Consider the following 25889-nt stretch of genomic DNA (forward strand, 5'->3'; position numbering starts at 1 on the left):
TAATCTCTGTATCGTCATCTGTCTGTCTACCTATATGAAGCCTCAGGGAGGTAGCTATTTATACATTGAGACAGGAAGTGAGAGCCGCTGCGAGGGACGCAGCAGTATGTATGAATGGCTGTGAGAGAGGCTTCGCCGTTTGTCATGTCGCTCTGCTCTCTCTCGTCTGTCTCTCTCTGTGTACCAATAACCCAGGATCCATTGCTGCCGACAGGGCTATTGATCAGTCAACCTGCTGCTGATGATGTGTGTCTCTCTGTCCCTTGTCCTGTCATTCTCACGTCCTCTCTGTGTGTCTCTCTGTCGCTCGCTCTCTGTCCCTCTCTCGCTCTGCGTCTGTCTGTATCTCTGTGCGTGTGTGTGTGTGTGTGTGTGTGTGTGTGTGTGTGTGTGTGTGTGTGTGTGTGTGTGTGTGTGCATCTCTGTCTGTGTGTGTAGCTGGACGACACCAGCTCATCGGAGGGCAGCACCATAGACATCAAGCCTGATGTGGAGGTGGAGGCGGTGGTGGTGGAGGCTGTGGAAGAGTACCTAGACCCAGAAAACTGTTGGACACCTGGTAGGACTGCACCTTGCTCTTCCTTGTCCGCCCCTCTGTGCCCTGCCCAGTTCCTCCCTGCTCTGCCAGTCTGAACCACTCCTTGCCCTCCCTTGCCCTAAACCATACCCTGACACTCCCTTGTGCCCCTCCCTGCCCTGCTCCTCCCAGTTTGTAATTCATACATTCTTTTCAATGTTTTAGTAACGGTATGATGTTGTGTGTTTGCTCCTGTCCCCCTTCCGTACAGAGTGTATTATCAAGTATCCATGCTGCGACGTGCCCATCACTCACGGGTGGGGAAAATATTGGTGGTTCCTGAGAAAGACATGCTATCTAATTGTGGAGCATAACTGGTTCGAAACCGTCATTATCTTTATGATCCTACTCAGTAGTGGGGCCCTGGTAAGTCACAGTGTGGAACGTCAACACACACACAAAAAAAATGCATGTTCACACACACACAGTGAGACAGAGAGGCTTTGGTCAAAAGGTGTGCGCTAGACAATAGTGTAGGGTGCCATTTCGGACGCAGAAAGGAGGTCGAGTGTGAGTGGAGAAGGTTGGCTATTTAAGGGCTGTGTTTCTCTCTGCCTGGCTTTGAGGACATAGGACACAACATGGAGTGGTGCGGTCAGCAGGCCCAGTCACTGAAAAGGGTGGGAGGGAGGGGCCAAGCAGAAGCATCACAGCCAGTCACAGTACTAAGAAGGGTGGGGGGGATGGGCCGGGCAGGAGCATCTCAGCCAGTCACTGTACTAAGAAGGGTGGGGGGGATGGGCCGGGCAGGAGCATCTCAGCCAGTCACTGTACTAAGGAGGGTGGGGGTAGCGGCCAGGCAGGAGCATCTCAGCCAGTCACTGTACTAAGAAGGGTGGGGGGGGGGGGGGGCAGGCAGAAGCATCTCAGCCAGTCACTGTACTAAGAAGGGTGGGAGGAGGGGCCAGGCAGGAGCATCACAGCCAGTCACTGTACTAAGAGGGGGGGGGGGGACAGGCAGGAGCATCTCAGCCTGTCACTGTACTAAGGAGAGGAGGGGGGATGACGACTGCCATTTGAGACACATATGGACTCTCTCTGTGATTAATGGACTGTACCATTTATCTGAGAGGGGATCTAATGGACTGTGTGATTTATCAGATAGGATAGGCGGGGGGAATCTATTTCGGGGGCCAAGGGAGCTATGTCCTCAGGCATGACGTCAAATCAGCAGGAATGGAATAGTGCAATCAATACTACATTTTTCCTGGGAATTTTAAATATTTTTTTTTTGCCATGATTGAGCAACAGAACCGTTGCTGTGTACATTTTCATCACTTTTAATGTAAATAGTCTGTTGACTTTATTGTGTTTCTAATCCTCCATGATTTGTTATATATTCATTGTTGTACTTATATGGCCGAGGCAAATGATAGGCTATGTATTTAAAATCTTTCAATAAATTCATCAATCCCAGAGCATGTTCGTTTTACCCACCAATTCAGCTGAAGATAACCGTGTATGTGCTCTCTCCCCCCCCCCCCCCCCCCCCCCCCCCCAGGCTTTTGAGGATGTGTACATCCAGCAGAGGAAGACCATCAGGACCATCTTGGAATACGCCGACAGTGTGTTCACATACATCTTTATCCTAGAGATGTTGCTCAAGTGGGTCGCCTACGGATTCCACAAGTACTTCACCAACGCCTGGTGCTGGCTCGACTTCTTTATTGTCGATGTAAGTAACATTTTCTGGTTCTTTACGGTAGATTTGGTAGCCATTTTGTATAGGCAGGATAGGAGGCTAGGACCTTAGAAATAGAATTGACTTGAATGGGGAGGCCCATTCTAGGAATTCTATTTCTATGGCAACCACACTCTGTTGAAGCAACATACTATACTGTGTACATTCTAAAACACTGCCTGTCATGTAGAGTTACAGTGAAAAACGCACATTGTTATGTAAAAATAGATATGTTCCATATATTATATATAGGGCCTACGGCGTGCTTTCAGTCACACAGTACACTGTTAAAGTAGCTGTCCAGTGTTTCCAGATTTCTATGAAATATGATCTATAATTAATTACAGTATGAGTGAAATAGTTTTCCTTCCAAATCTTTTTTATTAAGTATGTTTGAAAAGCAGCCTTTTTTGTGTTTGAATGGTGTGGGCGTACACCAACAACAGAATGATGTGGGCGTAAACCTGTCAATAAATAAATATTTTTTATGACAAGTAAACAGCTGATTGGCCAGTTCAGCCAATGAGACGTCTCAGACAAAAACATTATGTCATACTCTATGAGGAAATAGAAAACATTTTTTAAACGGTCTGTTTGTGACACAAGTTTGAGTTATTTTTCTCTAATTTATGCTTTGGCAACAAATATGACTATAGGGCGAGTTAACATCTCGATTTGAGAATGAGTTAACAGATGATGTGTTTTTAAAAAGTGAGATGTTCACTGGACAGTTACTTTAAGTTATCCCTTATAGAGGTATTCGGTACTGTGATTCCTAACATAGGCTTCTGTCTAACAAGGTGTGGTGTGGTATGGTAGGGTCGGAAGGATAGATAGAGTAGTAAACGAACAGCAACTTCATGCAATGCAATGGGTGAGAAGACATGATGATATTCACATTAACAGAAAGTGTAGGATTCATCAATCTTACAATATCCAATATCCATATCCCAAGAGAGCATGGAAGTGTTTACTATACCATGAGTTAGTCCATCAATTTTAAGTGAATCTATGTCTCTCACCACTTGCATCTCCATGAAGTAATTTCTCTCTCTCTCTCTGTTTACTTGGTTTCTTGTCAATCTGCAATGCTTGAATATGAACGGCAATTCTCTGTTTGTGAGTTTGGCTATTATGTGCCTTCGTGTGCGATGAAGCAAGGAATTGTGCGCTCTCTGTTTCCCCATCATGTGCAAATAGAAACCAATTCTATTGTTTTATGACATAACAGCTGTTAGAAAAATGATTCAAATTTGATGACAATGATATTGGAATGTGAATGCTGGTAGCTAAGGAGCAGTACAAATTGGAATCAATCAGCCAATCAATAACCAAGAATATTGATCAACATATTCAAGCAATGCTCAGCAACAACAGGGTATGCGTCCTCTACTGTCTTCTACCGTGTCTCTACTGTGTCCTCTGCTGTGTCTCTGACCTGTCTACAGTGCAATCTACTGTACGTCTAATGTACTGGATGTCTTTTATATCTCTGTGTTATTGGTCATTCTCTGCCCCTTCTGTGACACAACTCTTGACAGTCTTTGGAACAGTGGAATTTCTTTAATTCCGTTATTAAATTCTAAGTTGATTAATTCATTTTAAATGAATCCAGGACCATTGAATTGATTAGTTATGGGAATGATAATTAACGGTTGGTTGCTTTAACAGTAATATATATATATATATATATATATATATATATATATATATATATATATATATATATATATATATATATATATATATATACATAAAACAGGCAGAGAAATTCCTTCAGACTTGAAAGTTGACGCCTCAGCAAGGGGCATTGAGTAATGTCATGTTGCCAAGATATGATCCAATCCCCTGACTGAACTGTGTCTGTGGTGTGGAAATCCTGCTTCGATGGTCAGATTTGGCCAATGACCTTGGTTCTTACCTTGTCATTGGAAAGATGAAGAAGCTCTCTTCTGTGTGTTGTTGAACTCTTACCTCTGTCCTTGAACTAACCACCTCTCAACAGTCGCCGACACACTGTTTGTGTGGTCCAGCCCAAGCCATCTCTGTCTGACAGGAGTTCTATCTGACCCTTAATGGTTGGAGGTTAGATATGATCAAGTAGAGGCTGGTGAGGGGAGGACGGCTCATAGTAATAGCTGGAATGGAATGGTATCAAACACATTGATGGAATTACGTGTTTGATACCATTCCGTTCCAGCCATTACCGTGAGCCCGTCCTCCAATTTAAAGTGCCACCAGCCGCCACTGGAGATGATACAGTATGAGAATGTGACTGTTGACCCCATAGAGATCCTGCGATTCTCTATGTATTTCCGTGGTTGACCCATCTATTCTTAAACACCGAACAAACACTGCTGAGACGCACCGAAAAGACAAACGGCGAAAAGCAGCGGGTGGCCGTGCTCTGTTAGCGAACACCTGCTGGGTGTCAACGAACGGTGGTGATACAATATGTAGACTCGAAATGAACAGAAAATGACGCCCGCCCGCTGTTTTTAGCCGTTGGTAGTCATGGTGTGTTTTGGCCTTTACGGTCACAGTATGCTTGACTTTACAATAGGCTGTATTGATTGGCATCAGCCATTGTCAGAGTTAAAGGCATGTTATACCGAACTCATTTTAGTACAGTTACTTCCTTTTCATGCCTTTTTAAAATGACATTGTTACTGAGTAATTCCCTAAGGAATAATCAACTTGAATTAATGACAGTCTTTTTGCTAACTATTTTCAGTCATTGTTAATGTCAAACATGTTCCTGATATGGTGCTGTTTTATGTACAGTAGTAACTGCGGTAGAATATAGTTAACACTAACCTAAAACGTACCGTAGTTTACAAAACAATCATGTAAAACACAAGACACCTTACCTTCAGTGTTGATTCTGGTAGAACAAATTCTACCTAAATCTAATTGAAGTCCTATATGTACCCCACAGAGTTAGTGACCCCTCTATGGACTGACTGACTCCAATGTAACCCACGACCCAGAGCCATTGATATACACTACAATATGGTTAGGTGGTGAGTTTGGTGCCACTATGGGGTTCAATCAGAACACTTCACCAAACTCCGTATATTGATGGCTCTACCACGCCCCTCCCCAACCCCTTCTTTACCCACAACCCTCGGCTTCAGCCCGAGCCAACAGGGTTGTGATGCACAGAGCTGCAGTGTGTTCATTGTTGCAGTGTGAACCAACACTTGGGAGGATGGCCGTACTGTACTACGGCCGTACAGTGGCCTACATTTCCCAAGATGCACTTGGGATGGTCGTATGGTATGGGGGCCGACAATTCCCTCCCAAGCTGTCAATGTTTGACAACAAAGTGTGACATACCCCCACCCCTATCCCCCCTCCCTCCCTCCCTCGACCCAACCCCCACCCCCCTCCCATCCTCCTTAAAGTCTTACGCTTCCTCTTACCCCAGGAATGTTGTGAGTGACCTTTGACCTTGTGCTGAGGTGATGATGTAATGATGGTGGCAGCCAGTTGGTAAGTTTGGTCCTCCAGACTGGCAAACAAGCAGTCAGTCCCTCTTAAAATGCTGCTGTGCCTCACCGAGTCTAGGTCGTCCTGGGTAGTCCGTCTGTTTGTGGCCTGTCTGTGACTCTACTGTCTGTCATTGTCACTGTGATGTCTGTGGTTTGGTTTGGAGTTAACCATGTCTCTCTGTGGGCACCATCAGAAGGGGGACACCATCATTGCTTAAGTTTATACGAGCATGAATTACTCTCTGTGTGTGTGTGTGTGTGTGCGTGTTTATCTGTTCCACATACCTTTTGTGTTTTGATATATTTCTGTTGAGTTATATTTTCATTGGCCTCTCTGGTTCTTGATTTGTATTTTAGAAATGTGAAGAGCAAATGTGATACAGTAGAATTACTATGAGAAGACAGAATAACTTACTGGGCCCTTGCTTTGTTTAGCCGTACATTACTTACCTCTAGACTATTTGGTCCAAAATTGAAGAATAGATTTTTGATCAAATCATTTACATTGTTGAGAAAACAGTCAGTTACAGTACACCGCTATCTTAATGACACTATCTTAATAATACAGTACAGCATTTCTTTGGATACCAACGTTTTTATGCAGGACTCCGTACTCTTCAATTATATAACCACAGTGCTGTAAGGTAGAATCTAGATCAAAACAAATCCTTCTAGTAAAGCTAGTAGCCAGTCGAGTTTGGGGATGGAGTCGTTACGTAATAGCGGAATGAGGCTGGATCCATCCATCCATCCTTTTATTTTATAAGACATTTAGCCATTTTCATCATTGTTGTTTTTGTTCTGTTTGATTTTAGTTTCCGTTGTCTTTCTGTTTTTCTTTCTGTTTCTGTTCCACTGTTCCTCATTGGATCACAGCCCAGAGATGTGATTGGCCTTGCCTTGCAGAGCTCGACGCTGATTCGCTGAGGGCTGCCACACCCACACAGCAGGCCCCTTGATCTCTAAGGGGGAGGGGCACTCCAAGGGGTCAGGCTGAGGCTGAAGGTGACAAATACCCCAAATACTGTGACGGTAGAATAAAGGCAAAATCTTTATTTTATTTTTGTGTATCTGTTTAAAAGAAGCACAATGGAAATAAGTCAGTGACTTATCCTTGAAGTGTGTTTTTTTTCTCTCGAAACGATTAATAAATTCAATCAATTTATCGTCGCCATGATCATACAGCTTGCTGGGTTATTATACAGCTATACTGATTATTAACAAATGGGAGGTCCTCAACTAAAAGAATTGAGCCAACTAGAATCTGATGGAATCGTGTGTAATATACAGGTCATATGGAGTCCTGGAGACTCAGGAGCCCTTGAACCACATAACCCAGAGATCAACATCATGAGTCACGAGTCCAGTGGTGAGTTCCATGCCGATGGCTTCATCGCCGTCAACTGGAATGACCAGAGTGCCATTGTACGTAGTATATCAGTTTTCATTGACTGTAGTACTGCCAATGGCCTTAAAATCGAAATAAAGATTTTGCCTTTGTTAGAATCCCCCCTCTATCTGTGACTGGTCTGGTCAGCTTTGGATGTTGTGTTCTTTGCAGTGAGTTTGACCAGTATGGTCTGGTTGGCTGGTTGGAGGTGCCTTCACATGTTTTTACTGTGCACCACTGTTTTCCCTTTGTTAAGGAACTGGTGCTCTCTCTCTTCCCAGTCTCACCACCTGAACAATGGCAGCGTGAGAGATCGGGCCAAACTTTTTGTGTTTGCCGTTCTAAGAACTATTAGATGGACATCTGTAATGTTGAATCAATGAGATACTGAAGTACCATTTAGTCACGTCAGGGTGGGGGGTCAATTCTATTTCAATTCAGGAAGTAAACGGAAATGACTAATGATGAAAATTGACATTGGAATTTCAGTTTACTTCCTAAATTGACGGAAAAAGCCATTGCCACAACTGGCCTTGCTCTCCTCTCTTCACTATATGCCTACTGGTTCTGCTTTCCAGACTCATGGTACTCCGACCCCAATTGTGTCTGAGATACAACAGGAAGTGGCTACTGTACAGGCCTACTAGTCACAGCAGCTCGCCTTCATCTTCTAATGACAGACATTGCCTCCTTGAGGTGACCTCATCATTCCTTAACACCCTTCCCTCGCTTCTATACAGTGCATACAGTATGTGCTGCTGCCTATTTATCACCAGTGTTTATCCCCCAAAATCATGTTTGCAAGTACAAATAAAACCTGATTAAAGCTCATGAATTTAAACAAATAAATATTTAAAAATAAAAGACGGGGAGGTCCGTGGGGCGACGTACAATTGGCCTAGCGTCCTCCGGGTTTGGGAGGGTTTGGCCGGTAGGGATATCCTTGTCTCATCGCGCACCAGCGACTCCTGTGGCGGTCCGGGTGCAGTGCGCGCTAACCAAGGTTGTCAGGTGCATGGTGTTTCCTCCGACACATTGGTGCGGCTGGCTTCCGGGTTGGATGCGCGCTGTGTTAAGAAGCAGTGTGGCTTGGTTGGGTTGTGTATCGGAGGACGCATGACTTTCAACCTTCGTCTCTCCCGAGCCCGTACGGGAGTTGTAGCGATGAGACAAGATAGTAGCTACTAAACAATTGGATACCACGAAATTGGGGAGAAAAAGGGGTAAAATTCAAAAATATATTACAATTTAAATTTTTTAAAGAACTCGGGCCCCATGACTGAGTGGCAGCTGCGGTACTGTGTGGGGGAGCAAGGTGGAGCTATTTATTTATTTTTATTTCACCTTCATTTAACCAGGTAGGCTAGTTGAGAACAAGTTCTCATTTACAACTGCAACCTGGCCAAGATAAAGCGTAGCAATTCGACACATACAACAACACAGTTACACATGGAATAAACAAAAAATACAGTCAATAGTGAGTGCAAATGAGGTAAGTTAAGGAAATTAATAGGCCATGGTGGCGAAGTAATTACAATTTAGCAATTAAACACTGGAATAATAGATCGGCAGAAGATGAATGTGCAAGTAGAGATACTGGGGTGCAAAGGAGCAAGATAAATAAATAAAATAAATGAATACAGTATGGGGATGAGGTAGGTAGACAGATGGGCTATGTACAGGTGCAGTGATCTGTGAGCTGCTCTGACAGCTGGTGCTTAAAGTTAGTGAGGGAGATGTGAGTCTCCAGCTTCAGAGATTTTTGCAGTTCGTTCCAGTCATGGGCAGCAGAGAACTAGAAGGAAAGACGACCAAAGGGGGAATTGGCTTTGGGGGTGATATACCTGCTGGAGCGAGTGCTACGAGTGGGTGCTGCTATGGTGACCAGTGAGCTGAGATAAGGCGGGGCTTTACCTAGTAGAGACTTGAAGATAACCTGTAGCCAGTGGGTTTGGCAACGAGTATGAAGCGAGGGCCAACCAACGAGAGCGTACAGGTCGCAATGGTGGGTAGTGTATGGGGCTTTGGTGACAAAACGGATGGCACTGTGATAGACTGCATTCAGTTTGTTGAGTAGAGTGTTGGAGGCTATTTTATAGATGACATCATCGAAGTCGAGGATCGGTAGGATGGTCAGTTTTACGGGGGTATGTTTGGCAGCATGAGTGAAGGATGCTTTGTTGCGAAATAGGAAGCCATTTCTAGATTTAATTTTGGATTGGAGATGCTTAATGTGAGTCTGGAAGGAGAGTTTACAGTCTAACGAGACACCTAGGTATTTGTAGTTGTCCACATATTCTAAGTCAGAACCGTCCAGAGTAGTGATGCTGGGCGGGCGGGCGGGCAGGTGTGGGCAGCGATCGGTTGAAGAGCATGCATTTGGTTTTACTTGCATTTAAGAGCAGTTGGAGGCCACGGAAGGAGAGTTGTATGGCATTGAAGCTCACTTAGCCCTGACAAATCCTTTCAGTACTTCACAAGTGCATAGCTTAGGGGTTGATTTGGTGTTGGGCCATTGTGTGTGAGAGTGGGGGAGAAGCACCCGTTTCTTTGAGGTTGTGTGTTGTTACCTGTTCCTGTGTGTAACTCTACTGTACTCAGTGTCTCTCCAGTGGTCCTTTAAGTGCCATCCAGTGCCAAATAACTAATGTGTCCAATCTCCCCTTAACCCTCTATCCCAACCCTTTACTACTGTCAGTGTGTGGTTAACTGTATGAATTGTATGTGGCTCCTATTTGATTCTAATGCTGTGTGAATATGATAAGGAGATTTTTGGCAAATCAAAATGACGTACATGTACATATTTACCTGTATTCTTTCTCTTAGGTTCCGTTAAGTTTGTCTGTCTTAAATTATATGGGATATTATGCCTCAGCCGAGCGCGACAGACATGGAGAGACAATGTTAGAGGGGCCAGGGTAAGGTTCCACAAGTCTGTTGGGTTTTTATATTAACTTCTACAGGTTGTAACCTCTCTCCTTTCCTCCCTCCCTCCCTCCCTCCCCTCTTCCTCCTCCTCCTCCCCAGTCCCCTTCGTTCGCCTGTCTGTATCTGTACTGAATCAGTCGTGTGCTGTGGCAAAACATTTTGGCCTATTCTATTTTTCCCTTCCTTTGAGTCTTATGTATTTCTCTTTCTCCTCTTTTTCTCTCTCTCTCTCTCAACCACAAGTTTCTTTGCAGGTACAAAGGAGTTTGTCAAGTCTCGTCCAACTGCCCTAAAATTACAGAAACAAACCCCTCCTCCTGCGGCCTACCTACTACTGCTACTAAAACACTACGCACATAAAACCTATACTAAACATTGACCTTCTCTCTCAATGTATATACATATATAAATGCAATATTATACATGTATATACATACATATAGATTTATGTGTGTATGTCAAGCAACTCTCTCCACCCAATGCCAGCCCTATTGCTCCAAGGGCTCTCGTCTGAGTCTCTCTTCTACTTTTAGAGAATATTCTCACTACTTCTAACAGTTTGGAACTCTTTTGCTTCTCTGTTTGTGTGTAGGTGTCTATAATCAGTCTGGTAGCTAATGCACTGGGCTACTCGGATCTAGGTCCTATTAAATCACTAAGGACACTAAGGGCCTTGAGACCCCTCAGAGCCTTGTCACGTTTTGAAGGGATGAGGGTAAGATCCAGAAGCTAAGCAGCTGATCCTTACGCATGCCCATTCAACAGTTCATTAAAGCATGCTAGGAACTGAAATATTTTCCAAAAAGTAACCAAACTCAATTTTTTTTTTAAATGACAAAAAATGAAACATCTATTTATTGGGGGATTTGTTTTAATAGTAACTTGAAGAAAATAGTCAAGACCTTTTCATGCACACAAATCCTGTACCATACTTTACACATACAATGTATATGTAGATATATATACGCACACGTCATGATGCAGCTGGAAGTGTAAGGTAATGTTAAATAGTAATGCTACAAAGTTATACAGTATTACCAGCAGGAACTATTTCCCTGGTTTCAATTGAATAAAAAAAATATAAATACTAATTCACATTTTCAGTATTACTGCTATGAACAGAAAGAAAAGAACAAAAAAGAGTGAACTAGAGGGACGTCACAAAGCTGCCTCATCACATAAAAACGAGTAAAATGAACTGTTATTTTTTAGTTTTTTTTGTTTTAATGATTGGCTCGAGGGATAAGATAAACATTTATGTTAGTCAACACTACATGCCAACAAAGCCAAACTACATTTCAAAGCCAAACTACATTTCAAAGCCAAACTACATTTCAAAGCCAAACTACATTTCAAAGCCAAACTACATTTCATGGAACATTTGAATCAACAATTGGCTGTTCATTTGGCCTGATTCTCAATCTCTGCTTTTAATCGAGAAGCCCCCCCCCCCGCCCCCCTACCACCACCTGTCCCCAGTTCCCCTAACCCACCCCGACTCTCACCCCAACCACTATGCTCACCCTATCATTTAACACATCTATCTGGCACAGAGAACAACCAGTAGGAACCAGGTACCTGGTGGTAAAGACAGGTTACAACTGGTTGTTGTCACCCGTAGTCCCTCTTTCTCTCTATCACATGTAGTCCCTTTCTATCTCCCTATCTTGGATTGGTTGCGTTGTCGTCTAGTTTGAGCTTACCACCCTCTCCACCCTCACCCTCTCCTGAAGCCTCGTATGTAAGTGCAGCACTGTGCAGCACCCCCTTACCTCTGCCCCTACCTCTCCTCCTAACCTTCCACTGCTCACTCCATCTTTGCCAAGTAGATCTGCTGGGCCTGCAGCAGGTCTCAGTCCGTCTGCTCCTCTCTGTTTCCTGCTTGTCCAGGATCTATCTGCATCATCAGGGACTGAGAAAGAACCACACATACACTCCACACTCCACATTGTTGTGGGTCTGAGAAGATAATATTTTCTAAGCTTCTGCCTGTGTCATTGTGATTATCACTTTGTGTGATGTTAAATGGCTGAATCGCAGAGGTCAGTTAAGTCATGACAGCTAGTTCAATGTAGACCAGGGGCTTGAAACTCAGACAAGATTCAGTATCTTAGCTTTTTTTGTCTTCTTCTTGACCCTAAGGCAGAAGGTTAGGAAATATGCTGATAGGCTGCCATCTCACCTAAAGCATTACTATCCCCATGTCATGACACAATACATTACATAGCAACTATACTGCAGGTCTTATAGAGCTTCCTGCTTCCTGTTGCCTTCCACTCCCACAGGAAGTAAAACTGTGAGGCAACATTGTTTAGCACACTGGAGCTTTCTCTTATATGTTATATTTTCTCATATAAGAGGAGTGGGTTGGGTTTCGTGGCAGGCAGGCAGGGCCGATATTATATTAAACTACAAGGACCGCATTAGGACAGCACTCGTCTTTCTTAACCCCTAGACAGTCACAGAGCATTTCCCCCATTCCTCTTCATAATGTCCCAAAAATGACAGACCAGGTGTAGTGGCTTAGACGTGTGCTATGCACTACTGTTACTACGGTACAGGAGAGCTTAGCTAGCTAATCATCAATTTGACTGACATTTCTGTTCACACTGAAATGCCCATTCATATTAAATATCCAGTGGCTAAATATGAGGATGACATTGCAAATACGAGCTGATGACATCACAAAACATTTTGGCCCTGGATAGGCTTTATGGATGTAGGCTACTATACGTATGAGTCCACCTCACAAAAATGTACATGGTAGTCATGTTTGTTTAGTTTGCTCAGGTATGAGACTAGCATTGAATTTGAAGGGTTGTATTTCTATGGTGGCTTGACTGGTCAAAATTCCACTGTCATTTTTGGGTGAAAAACCATGGTACATTTTTTAAGGAATGTTGTAGTCAAACATTGCATTGCCCCTATGAATGATCTCATTCATTGGGTGTGTGTGGTAGGAGGTGAGGGTGACCCAGTAGGCCAATACCTGAGGCAGTGATAAAAAAAATTTGTTTAATTACCCACTCGCCTATTCAAGACCATGTCTATGTTCATCAATTGAGTTGCTATTTTGTTTTGAAAACTTGAAATTCAAAATGGACAAGTCAAAGTAGTAAATAAATTGATAGGGAAGTACGAGAATGGAGAGATGACACCGACAACCATAATAATGAAAAGAGATTCTGGAGAGTTAGAATGTTGAGAACTCTTGCTGACTTGAATTTCCTGGCCGTTGCAATGGAAGGTTGTGATTGGAGGAGGCCAATGCAAGTCAACAGCTCTGAGAGAGCAGCATAACACAGCTTTACATTTGAATATATTGCACTGCTTAACATGCAATGATGCAATGGGCTGTTCCTACCTACCTGACTGCCTATGGTCACTTGTTAAATGCTATATCTTTAATTATGCTGCTTTGTAGCCTCATTTTATTTTTTCTTCTTTTGGAGCAATGCAATGTACTGTACAAGCATGACACAATCGCCAAGTCACCCTTACACCTGTCTAACTATATATTTTCTAATGAGCTTGCTCTCTAGTCTTTGGTTGCATTTTCAATGTTTAGTTCTAAACATTTTTTTTAGATGATTAACTTTAAATGTAAAAATAAAATAATAATAAAATACCTTCCAGCTGCATCATGTAAAAAATGTGCAGCAGACACATTAGCAGGAAACGTCATGAGTTACAGACCAATCACGCGGAGACCTTAGAACCACGGGACCTTTAGAATTGAGTTCTGAGAACCGTAAAACGGATGTCTGAGTTCTTAGAACAGACTCTGCACCTTCTAACTCTGCACCATCTTGATTTGGTCTTGATTTGTGTCAAGAAGGTACACAAGTGTCAAATCCACTTGTCAGATAGATATGTAACATAAAGACAAGCAACATTTTTGGGGGCGGTTATCTCTTTATCTCTCTCTATCCAAAACATTTCTCTCTCTCTGTTTATTTATCGATTTGAACAGTTCTTGAGATTGCACAACAATGCCATCCATGTAACAACACGCATGTTCTCTACTTGCCGATGCACTTTATGCACTTTTGAAAGCCATTTTCCCTCTGCTTTGAGAATAGATTTATAACATATGATATATACAGGTATATATATATTATATATGATATAAGGCATGGCCAATTTGATTACATAAGGCATGGCTAATATTACCTTGAATCTTTGAAAACAAGTTCAATTATACTACCCCAGTAGGAGCAAGTAGTTCATTCTCTCAGCATGTGCAGTGATATGTGTTCTCTTATGGGAAAGGTGGGAGGTGCGATGTTAGTGAGATGATGCGGCATACTGCTAACTCTTTACGCAATCGTGATTGTTTCTCTCAAAAGGTAGCTTTTCCTTTCACAGCTATTTCATTTTTCACAATAGATTCTTACGAATGTATTATTAGAGGTTCAAGAACAAGCCTTCAGCTAATTCAGCTATTTCAGTAAGCTATTTTTATAATATTTTTTGGGATGCTCACACAGAAAGAAGTTGGCACCCAACTACCTGAAGCGTCCATTCTGGCCATATGGTGTTTATCCAACCCCAGTGCCTTAGCAGCCAGTTAGCAGCCAGTATCTCCATATGCCAATAATCATTCAAGAGGAACAGTCAAAAGCCTGTAGTTAACACTTCCAATAACATGTAGAAAGAGAGTACCTATGATGTCATAATTTACATGTTAACCTCCAAGAGAAGAGTCAACCTATATTTTTGGTTAAAATAAAGACATCCACTTCCGCTAAGCACTAAAAGCATTTGTAAGTAATGTTTCTCCAAGAACCAATGGGTAAATCAATAAATATCCATCATTGACATGACCGTTGAACAGCTCCCAAAATCCCCGACTGTAGCTTTAAATAATCGTTGCAATGTCCTGCACGTTGCTGAGAGAATGCTGATCGGGAAGCTCTCGTTCTGCTCTCTGTCTGCCTGACTGTATGCAAGGAGGGAATATGGCTCCACAAAACAAGTCTGTCTGCTAAAAACAGATGACATGCATGCTTAGCTCAGCTGTGTGCCTGAGAGCTGCTGGTCTGGTCGGCCTGCCTAACACTGTTAGTGAGCTAGTGGTAAACCCCACTATGCACTACCCTCTTAGAAAAAAAGGGTTCCCGAAGGGTTCTACTTGGAACCAAAAGGGTTCTACCTCAAACCAACAAGGGTTCTTCAAAGAGTTCTTCTTTGGGGACAGCCAAATGACCCTTTTAGGTTCGAGATAGTGTAGAATGCTGAGCTTAGTGCACATCAGTGTATGGAAGGCCGGTCTGTGTTGTGGAAGTGGGACGTAGTCTATGTGTTGTGCCTCAAATTGCACCCTATTCCCTATATAGTGAACTACTTTTAACCAGAAAGTGCACAACTTTTGTAATATAGTAATGCGCTATAGAGTATAGGGAATATGGTGCTATTTAGGATGCACCCTATGGATCAGAATGCTTTCCATTGCATTGAAATGATAATGTTAGTCTGGGTGGAGGGTGTGTAGAGTCTGTTTTATGAAAAGGGGCAGAGGGAGGGAGGGTGGTGAATGTTTGGGAAGAGATGAGGCCGCATACTGGTGTGGCAAAACACTTGTAGTTCAATTTGTTTGACAGTTATATGCTCACTCTAAAGGAAGGTGTGGCGTTTGTGCGCAGACCCCTTAGGCAACCCTAGCGGTGTGCTCGAACAGATCCTAGACTATTCGTTCTAATTAGAACAGAGCTGATACTGCTCTTTTACTGTTATACTATATTATATATGATTTTACTAAACTATACTATATTATACTGTAATATACTATATGATACTATACTACATACACTATACTATACTGCTGTATTACATTATACGATACTTTACTATTTACTACAATATACACAACAAACATACTCTAAATTGTACTCTAACTATATTCTTAACCATACTGTAAACTATACTATACTTGATACAAATATTATAATAACGTTGAAACACAATTTGTTATGTGACTCCAATAATAAAACATGTCAAATTCAATTCCGATACCACTTTCTGCTATAAGATGCCATGACAGTATGCTGCTGCTCTGATGGGGGTTGATAGGTATCATGGAGTATGTTTTGTCTCTCACACTGTTCTATCCTCCTGTCTCCTCCGTCGGGTCGGGTCTAGGTGGTAGTCAACGCCCTGGTGGGAGCCATCCCCTCCATTATGAATGTGTTGCTGGTTTGCCTCATCTTTTGGCTGATTTTCAGTATCATGGGAGTCAACTTGTTTGCGGGCAAGTACTACTACTGTTTCAACCAGACCTCAGAGGATAACTTTCTTGCCACCGAGGTCAACAACAAGACACAGTGCCTGGCCCTTATTAATCAGAACTTCACTGAGGTCAGGTGGAAGAATGTCAAGATCAACTTTGACAATGTTGGTGCTGGATACCTGGCTCTGCTTCAAGTGGTGAGATTGTCACTTCATCCCCTCTCTCTCTCTTACACCCCCCCCCCCCCCCCCCCCCCCACACACACATCTATTCACTGTTTTTAACCTATTTTGTCATGTTGTGTCTACTCTTCTCTCTTCCTTCCATCCTCTTTCACAGCGCTCTGAGGCTCTTCTCTCTCCCTCTATTCCTCTCCTTTATGCGTTTGTCCATTTATTGGTTCTTTATACTGTTTTCCACATGCCCTCATTTCTTTCCATGTACAAGCTCTTCTCCAGGACACACGTGAAATTTGGGTTTGAGTTTGACATTTTTTATTTTCCTTCATATGAAAACGAGACTTAACTTTTTTTGTGTTTTGAATATTGTAAGTTAATCGGATCTCTTTGCCTCCAAAGGCAACATTCAAAGGCTGGATGGACATCATGTACGCAGCCATAGACTCCAGAAGAGTGGAGGACCAGCCCATCTATGAAGACAACCTCTACATGTACATCTACTTCGTCATCTTCATCATCTTCGGATCCTTCTTCACCCTCAACCTCTTCATTGGTGTCATCATTGACAACTTCAACCAACAGAAAAAAAAGATAAGACCTATTTTCTCTCTTCCTCGTCCCCCTCTTCCTCCTCCTCGTCCTCCTCTTTTTGCTAAAACCCTATAGCATATTATATACGGCTCTGTTGTAAAAAAATGTATAATGGCTCAAACATGCTTATAACATGTTATAAAGCATTATACCTGGTCATATGAAAGTATCACAGTTTAATGTAGTTATTTACACTGTTTGCATGCGGCTAATGGTATTGTTATCAACGTTTGGCTAATGGCTTAGTGCTGTATTATTGGTTAGGGTTAGGTTTGGGTTGTAACCAAATGTTTGTGTGCCCCTATACTTTGGAGGTCAGGACATCTTCATGACAGAGGAACAGAAGAAGTACTACAATGCCATGAAGAAACTGGGTTCAAAGAAGCCCCAGAAACCCATTCCCAGACCACAGGTTGGCTGTTGCTCTCTGCCTTTATTAGCCAGGCTTTATGGAGTGATATTAGTACCAACGGTTTGTTGGCAGTAATATCACTCCATATTTATTTAGCCAGCTCAACACACAGTATGGGACAAGGCTAGGCCTTTGTGGTGTACAACACTGCCACAAAAGAATGAAATCAGTATTGTCAGTATTTCATTGTTGACGGAACACTGAATAGTGATAAGGAAAGATGACAGAGACTTGTTGCTAGCGCCTACTCAACTTTGCAGTTTTCGGCTGTTTTTAGTGGGGGTTTCTTTCTGCTGCATTATTTGAACTATTCTCAGGTGTCCTTTTTTTATTCTTGTATGTATTATATTTTATATGACTTAGTATGCATAACTGCATTGTTGAGGAAGAGCTTGCAAGGAAGCATTTCACTGTACTTTTTACACCTGCTGTATCCTGTGCATGTGACAAATAAACTCTGATTTGATGCTAACACTGAAATATTGATTTCCATCGATTGTGACAGTGTTTCCCTGCGATTAACAAAATGTGTGTGTGTGTGTCGTCGTCGTTGTTGTTGTTGTTGTTGTTGTCTGTGTGTGTGTTTTCTCTGCATGCGTACGTTTCTGTCTGTGTGTGTGTGTGTGTGTGTGTGTGTGTGTGTGTGTGTGTGTGTGTGTGTCTTGCTGTTGTCTCCTTGTCTCTACAGAACTATATCCAAGGGTTGGTGTTTGACTTTGTGACCCAGCAAGTCTTCGACATCTCCATTATGATGTTGATCTGCCTCAACATGGTCACCATGATGGTGGAGACAGACGACCAGTCGGACGAGACGGAGAACATCCTCTATTGGGTCAACTTCATTTTCATCGTGGCTTTCACCATCGAGTTCGTCCTGAAACTCTTCGCCCTGCGCCACTACTACTTCACCAATGGCTGGAACGTGTTCGACACGGTCGTGGTCATCCTGTCCATCGCGGGTAAGTAGAGTGAGGCTGTGTAAGAAGGCTGAGGCTCTGTCTAGAATGGCACTCACTTCCTTATGTAGTGCACTACTTACTGGCCAGGACGCAGCGAAAAAGTACATTCTGTTAGCACTACATCAAAACGCACTGATTTTTATCCGCAACAAGTCCTTTTTGTGGAAACAATCCGCTGGTGGGGAAATTGTATATTTTCTTTATGCGGATTGCAGAATATTCGCATGAAATTCTGGAGCCAATTGAATGGAAACGTAACTATAATTCCAAAAATCGTAGCTGGGAAGAGACATTTTTGAAGGTAGACACTGGGTTGAGTCATTTCTGCTGACTGTGTGCTCTGTCTTGTCTCCTCTACCTTCTCCCTCCACAGGCATGTTCCTGGCTGACATCATTGAGAAGTACTTCGTTTCTCCAACCCTTTTCAGGGTTATCCGATTGGCTCGAATCGGCCGCATCCTGCGTCTGATCAAAGGAGCCAAGGGCATACGGACTTTACTCTTCGCCTTGATGATGTCACTTCCAGCCCTGTTCAACATTGGCCTCCTGCTCTTCCTGGTCATGTTCATCTTCAGCATCTTCGGAATGTCCAACTTTGGCTACGTCAAACACGGGGCCGGGATAGACGATATGTATAACTTTGAGACCTTCGGGAACAGCATGATCTGCTTATTCATGATCACCACGTCTGCAGGCTGGGATGGTCTCTTGCTCCCAATCCTCAACTACCCTCCTGACTGTGACCCAACCATGGAGAACCCAGGTGCACCGTCTACAGGCAACTGCGGCAACCCCTCAGTCGGCATATTTTTCTTTGTCATGTATATCATTATTTCCTTCCTTGTCGTAGTCAATATGTACATCGCCATCATCTTAGAGAATTTCAGTGTAGCGACAGAAGAGAGCGCCGACCCGCTCAGTGAAGACGACTTCGAGACCTTCTATGAAATCTGGGAGAAATTCGACCCCTCCGCTTCCCAGTTCATCACCTTCCAAAAACTGGGTGACTTTGCCGACACCCTGGAGCACCCTTTCCGCGTTCCCAAACCCAACACCATCGAGCTGATCGCAATGGACATGCCCATGGTCAGCGGCGACCGCATCCACTGCCTGGACATCCTGTTTGCCTTCACCAAGCGTGTGCTGGGCGACAGTGGGGAGCTGGACATGCTACGCACGCAGATGGAGGAGCGCTTCGTGGCGGCTAACCCCTCCAAGGTCTCATACGAGCCCATCACTTCTACACTGCGCCGGCGCCAGGAGGATGTATCCGCACGGTGCATCCAGAAAGCCTACCGCGCTCACCTGCTTAAACGGGGCTTCATCTGCAAGCGCAGGCCCAAGACCAAGCTGGAGAACGGTGGGACCAACAACGAGGAGAAGAAAGAGAGCACACCCTCCACCGCCTCTCTTCCCTCATACGACAGCGTGACCAAACCTGACAAGGAGAAACAGGAGGAGAACGAGGGAGAGAGGAAAGAGAAGGACAGAAACCAAAAAGATGAGCGGGAATCGAAGTGTTAGTTAGGGTTCAGTGACTGTCATTAGCAAATTAAGACACACAACGAGAACAGACTCTGAGCCCAACAAACAGACAACTGTATAAAAAGATCATTTGCAAGTTAAAAAAAAAAATGTACGAAAACTATATAAAAAAAAAAAATGTTTACGGACTTAAATACAATACAAAATGAAGGATCGAGATTTGTCGTTGGATACTTAGGGTCGGTTGAAGAAAACCACCGATGGCGATGTACATGTTGCCCACGATAAGGATTTAGTTAGGACACCATCATTATCACAAAAGGATTTTACTGCCTAATGATGAATTTCTTCTTTATATCTTGGAAATAATGTGAGGAAGAACCATGATAATATAAATAATTATCAATAATAACTCAATAATAATACAAGTGTGCCCGCCATTGACATACTACATATTACATATATGTTGGGTATTGTCGGGAAAAAAAGGGACAGAAACGCTTGCAAACAAAATGGAGGGAGATTTTATTGGAGCAAATAGTCTCTGACTGCCACCACCCTGTGTGGACGAGCCCCTGCAAGCGAAAGGTCCACCACTATGGGAGCACCCCAGGAGTGGAACGGAACGGAACACTACAGAACCCTCTAGAACTGTTCTACTACGCAGTCTGACTGGGCCTCTGGAACATCCAGTTCCTGTACCGTCCTTCTTATCAAGGAAACATATACAATAATCAACATCTAAGCAAGTTTTAAATACGAAGAATGAGAGATTAGAGAAAGAAGGGGAAAAACCCCCAGAACAGTAGACAAAGGGTTTTTACTTTTCGTTTGTTTGTGCTGAATATACTTGCGTCTTTACATTATTTGAGCAGCAAAAAAAAAGAAAGAACAAATAACGTTTAGCCCCATGTCACACTTGCCTCTTTTCATCTTCTCTCTGTTTGTTATACCGACATAATGGAAAATACATTTTCTACATGGGCTTTCACACTGTCACACTGGGTAGGGGGCATCAGTCTGCGTTTTGACTTGGGCTGAAGAAGGGCGGGGACTCGCTCTGACCGACCGAGTCTCAGATAACTAATAATTATTGTGCTCGTTCAATGCATAGAAATGACTTGCATGAAGGCATGTTTTGATCAGGAATCATGCATGACGTAATCATAGTCCACAAGACACGAATTCTCTGACCACTACAATGGCTTGACCATACGTTTGAGGCCGTCCACTGGAAAAATGTATACGAGAAATATAACTGGAAAATGATTTATATATATATATATATATATATATATATACATCTATATATACAATATTGAAGGAATAAAGTGGTATGACCTACCCTTTACTATAATGTTGCTTTTCAACTGCCAGACCAATCTTTTTATGAAGCCCGTTGGGATTTTAACAGGGGATGTAGTGAGGCACTCAGAGGCAAAGCTTTATTCAGGCACATTTATGAAAAACAGAAACTAGAAGGGTTTTCTGCTGCTCTGTTTGTGCTGAGAGGGATAGGGAACGTTGCTGCTGAGTTGTACCAAGAGTATATCTTCAGAATGAGGATGCACAGATTTAGAAGAAAAAACAACTTTTCAGACCATTCTAAGGAAACCAAATCTGGGGCTTAGCAACATACCTTGATTTACCTTTTGACATCCAACGGTTACCACCCTTGCCTGTGTTACTATGGTTACCAGTCTTGGCTGTGTTTACTACGGCTACTCCCCTTACCTGTGGTCTCCAACCAACTCCGTCTTGTTGTTGTTGCTGTGGCAGTACGAACAGGCAATGTTTGATGCCATATCCTGTATAGCCATATCCTTTACAGATTTGTGTGTAGCGAGCTCAAGTGTCAGTTGACATGTTTAACTCTCCTCCAATGCTTTGTCTATCTGTGGACAGAGAAGAGAGAGTGTCATCTGTAGGGGGAGATGTAACCGATTTTGAAACAGCTGTTTGAAATGTACTAAAGATATAGCGATGCTTCCATAGATTCGTTCTTCTTTTCCTATCTGTTTCGTCCACTTCTGTCCTCTTGTCACTCAGTTTAGTTCCCTATTAGAATATTGTTCACTGTGACCCAGTGGTACATCAATGGCCTTTTCCAGACACTTTGAGTTGCCAGCTCTGAAGTAAATAGATGTACCTTCTCTGAAGCTGATGTCCTTCTTGCAGTGCAATCATTCTCAGAAGAAAGTTCGAATTTTCGAGCAGTGAGAATGTATGTGGCGTAGCCTTCTATAAAGCAGCACAGATGCATACTGTAGAAGTAACATAGAGGACAGATAGAGGATACATAGAGCAGATGCAGCAAGACATGCTCAGTCACTCCTGGCATGATGTGCTGTAGGACTAAAAGACGGTCGGCCATGGAAGGTTTGTAAGAGAATAAAAACGGATCTGATTTGATAGGCTTAATTAGGGAGGTGGAGGATGGTATAACAATGGACCAATGGAGAGACTCGACAGATCCTCTCCCGGACCCTCCACAGTTTCTAGACTGACTGCCATGAATGAAAATGATCAGAGAAAGTCAAGACGGCGAGCCAGAGCAGCAGGGAGAATAGTGATTTTGTCTTCTTAGGAGTGAGTGCTGAAAGTCCCATGTTTGTCAGTGTATCATTGCGCTTTGTGGGACCGCTTCAACACTGTTTGTAGTGTATGGATGTTGGACCCAGGCTTGCATCACCATGTCATATGCTAGCAGGCTATTATTTTATTGGTCACCTGCTGTATGTTTGATAAATGAAAAATCTGCCTGGGGGTAAGCTCAAAGTGGCGTGAACCTTCCAACCGTAGTTTCTCACAGATAGTCTGTGAGACTTCTATCAGATAGGCCTTGTATGATCAACTCGTATCAACTCATGGTAAGTTGATTCATGGTTCACAGTAGAATCGTGCCTTTAAGAACACGTGAGGCGTTTTCAAAGGCAGTTTGAAGCTACTACGACTCAGATGAAACAAGATGAGAGCGCGAGCGCTAGGCCAGGCCAGGCCAGCGTAGGCCGGACCAACGATACGAGTCAGATCTCTGTGAGTGACAGGCAGGTTAGACAAGATGAGACATAATATTAACACTTCCTCTTTAAGGTGTCTGCTGTTTTTTTTTACACAGGCGTGATGGTCGGTCCTCTATACAAACAAACAAACAAACAAACGGATGCCTGGTCGAACAACGACCTGGTATCTACGGACACACCACTAAAGCCATTGTGGTGTGTTGATTGAACACTGCCTGTACCCGTACCTGATATCCCCATGTCCTGTCTATTATAATACTATCTAGAGGACTGTTTACAATATGAAGACATGTCTCCAGATAACGTCCGTCTGTTTGGCTGCTGCACACTTAAAACCAAATACATTCCCGATTGATCGTTCACCGACGATACAACCATAAGAGCAAACAATGCCATCCAATTTTAACCCGTGTTCATTTTGGATGTGATGTTTTAGATGAGTGATGCATTCATCATTGAACTTACTTGGAGAGAGAAAAAAAAATGAACAAAAACAAGAAGTATATGTACAGTGCAGGCTATGGTGGCACAATCACTGAAAAGGAAGGAACTTTTTGAGAGAAACTATAAATAATGTACTATATTCTTTTATTTTATCGGCATGCTTTGTTGTGTTTTTTGTAAATACGGAGTTTTAAAAAGTTACCACTAATAATGTAAAATGAAACAATAACAGTATAGAATGGCTTCCAGCTATGCCCTTTGTCACATTTGTTACCTTTTGGATTTTTTGAGACACTTTTCACTTTGTTGACGGAAATTGAATGAAATATAGATATTATATAATACAAAAAATATATATACATGTATACATATATATGTCTATATGTATATACATATTACAAAAGAACACTGTTTGTTTGTCACATTTGATTTATGTGCAACATGTTCAGTGGCTGTCTAAAACTGGTTGGTTTCCAGCACCCTACTGTATGTGTTGGGGAATAGCTCAGACAATGTCACTGGAGCTGCTGCCATGGATTGTAGCCTGATATGATTAGAGGTTTATGCTCCCAGCACATTGCTCACATTCTCCTGCAAACGTTTCATACTTTTTCACCTTCACACACACACACACACACACACACCCAAATAGACACACATCCAAATAGACACACAACTATTCACTCACCAACCTAACTAATCAGTAATTTGTCCCAACAAGATGAAGTAGGTTGGATGTGACTGCCTCTTCCAGTGAAGATGGAGTATGTCTATCCCAACCGAGGCGTAGTAGATCTATCTATGGCTACGTCCAATGCTCTAGTATCTATCTATCTACACATAAGGTCTCGCAGGCCAATCTATCGTTACATGTCAACGTAAATGTATCTATCCACACCTACAGCCACAAAGCCTACTAGGAGTAACTACCCACACATAAATACAGCCACACAACATCAGTACTGTTACAGTTCAACACTTCAATGTCTGATCATTTGTGCTTCAATCGTCTCTCACTTTTTATTTTGAATGGTTTGTTTCTAGTCTAGTGTTTAACTCCACTCATTGGCATGTGCCTTTTTCTGCTTTTTTCTGTGATTTTTGGGAAGATGATAATACCACACTTAAATGTTCAAAACTGTGTAAGGAGGGAACAGGTGAGGGTGGGGTGGTCGTTGAGTTGAAACCTATGGAGCACAACATATATCGGGGACTCGAGACTACAGCACGACACCGTCTGTCCGTACCATACGGCGCAAGGAGTCAGAAATTATACTGCCGAGGATCAGATCATCCTAACAACTATGACAGGCGAGAAAACAAACTAACACCCCACTTCTTCTCTTCTAGATAGGCTTCAACAATGTGATGTTACCTAACAAAACAGCTCAAACTCAAAATGTTATGTTTCTTGTGCTTATGTGTGTCACCCACTTCTATCGCTTGTGAAAAAGCAGCTTGCCTTCTATATTTCTGTTCTTTCCATCTGAAATTTATTTTTGTATCAATATTGAATTAATTAAATTACGGGACTCTGTTTTCTTTTTTTCTTTATTTTATTTTGGCATGGATTTATTACAGGCTTTTTTCTTTTTTTGCTGAAAAATAATTAAAAAGTGCTTTTCAAACTGTTGTTTATCATTTGAACACCGTGATATAAAACAGGATATATACAGTATGATGGTAGTGATGCACAACCACTTGGACTCTTAGTAAGAACTTATGAAAGATTGTCTTCATTTGAGCACGAACCTTTTTATTACCAATAAAGCAGCCTTCCAGTTACAAACTGTATTGTCTGTGGGTTATTTTTAACTATAGATCAAGATTCAGAATAGCAGTATTCTACAGTACAGAAGACTTCTACAATATTGTGATTTGTTAAAGCAATTGGTTGAGATTTCAAAATGTTTCCACATGCCGTGCCTTCGGAAAGTATTCAGACCCCTTGACTTTTTGCACATTTTGTTACGTTACAGCGTTATACCAAAATTGATTAAATTATTTTTTTTCCCTCATCAATATACACACAATACCCCATAATGAGACAGCAAAAACAAAACTGAAATATAACATTTACATAAGTATTTAGACCCTTTACTCAGTACTTTGTTGAAGCATCTATGGCAGTGACTACAGCTGCACGTCTTCTTGGGTATGACGCTACACACTTGGCACAGCTGTATTTGGGGAGTTTCTCCCCTTCTTCTCTGCAGATCCTCTCAAACTCTGTCAGGTTGGATGGGGAGCATTGCTGCACAGCTATTTTCAGGTCTCTCCAGAGATGTTTGATTGGGTTCAAGTCTGAGCTCTGGCTGGGCCACTCCAGGACATTTAGAGACTTGTCCCAAAGCCTCTCCTACGTTGTCTTGGCTGTGTGCTTAGGGTCGTTGTCCTGTTGGAAGGTGAACCTTTTACCCAGTCTGAGGTGCTGAGCACTCTGAAGCAGGTTTTCATCAAGGATATCTCTGTAGTTTGCTCCATTCATCTTTGCCTC

At 42.6% G+C, this 25889-nt stretch overlaps 1 protein-coding gene across 13 annotated transcripts in view; it reads left to right on the forward strand.

Annotated features, from left to right (window-relative positions):
* LOC110491926 (sodium channel protein type 8 subunit alpha) overlaps positions 1-25181 on the forward strand; it is a 90068-nt gene extending 64887 nt beyond the window's left edge. For 10 of the 13 annotated variants that reach the window (XM_036946813.1, XM_021565792.2, XM_021565800.2 and 7 more), the window contains 9 exons: positions 439-559; positions 789-943; positions 2079-2252; positions 10663-10785; positions 16212-16496; positions 16878-17069; positions 17377-17481; positions 18170-18440; positions 18814-25181. In XM_036946813.1, coding sequence (XP_036802708.1) covers positions 439-559; positions 789-943; positions 2079-2252; positions 10663-10785; positions 16212-16496; positions 16878-17069; positions 17377-17481; positions 18170-18440; positions 18814-19964 — 2577 coding nt within the window. In that variant the 3' untranslated portion in view covers positions 19965-25181. The remainder of the gene's footprint in view (positions 1-438; positions 560-788; positions 944-2078; positions 2253-10662; positions 10786-16211; positions 16497-16877; positions 17070-17376; positions 17482-18169; positions 18441-18813) is intronic. The other 3 variants (XM_021565799.2, XM_036946812.1, XM_036946811.1) reach the window with 3 other exon arrangements.
* Positions 25182-25889: the final 708 nt, after the last annotated feature.

This window comes from Oncorhynchus mykiss, chromosome 16 (assembly GCF_013265735.2).
Source record: "Oncorhynchus mykiss isolate Arlee chromosome 16, USDA_OmykA_1.1, whole genome shotgun sequence".
Classification (NCBI taxonomy): Eukaryota; Metazoa; Chordata; class Actinopteri; order Salmoniformes; family Salmonidae; genus Oncorhynchus; species Oncorhynchus mykiss.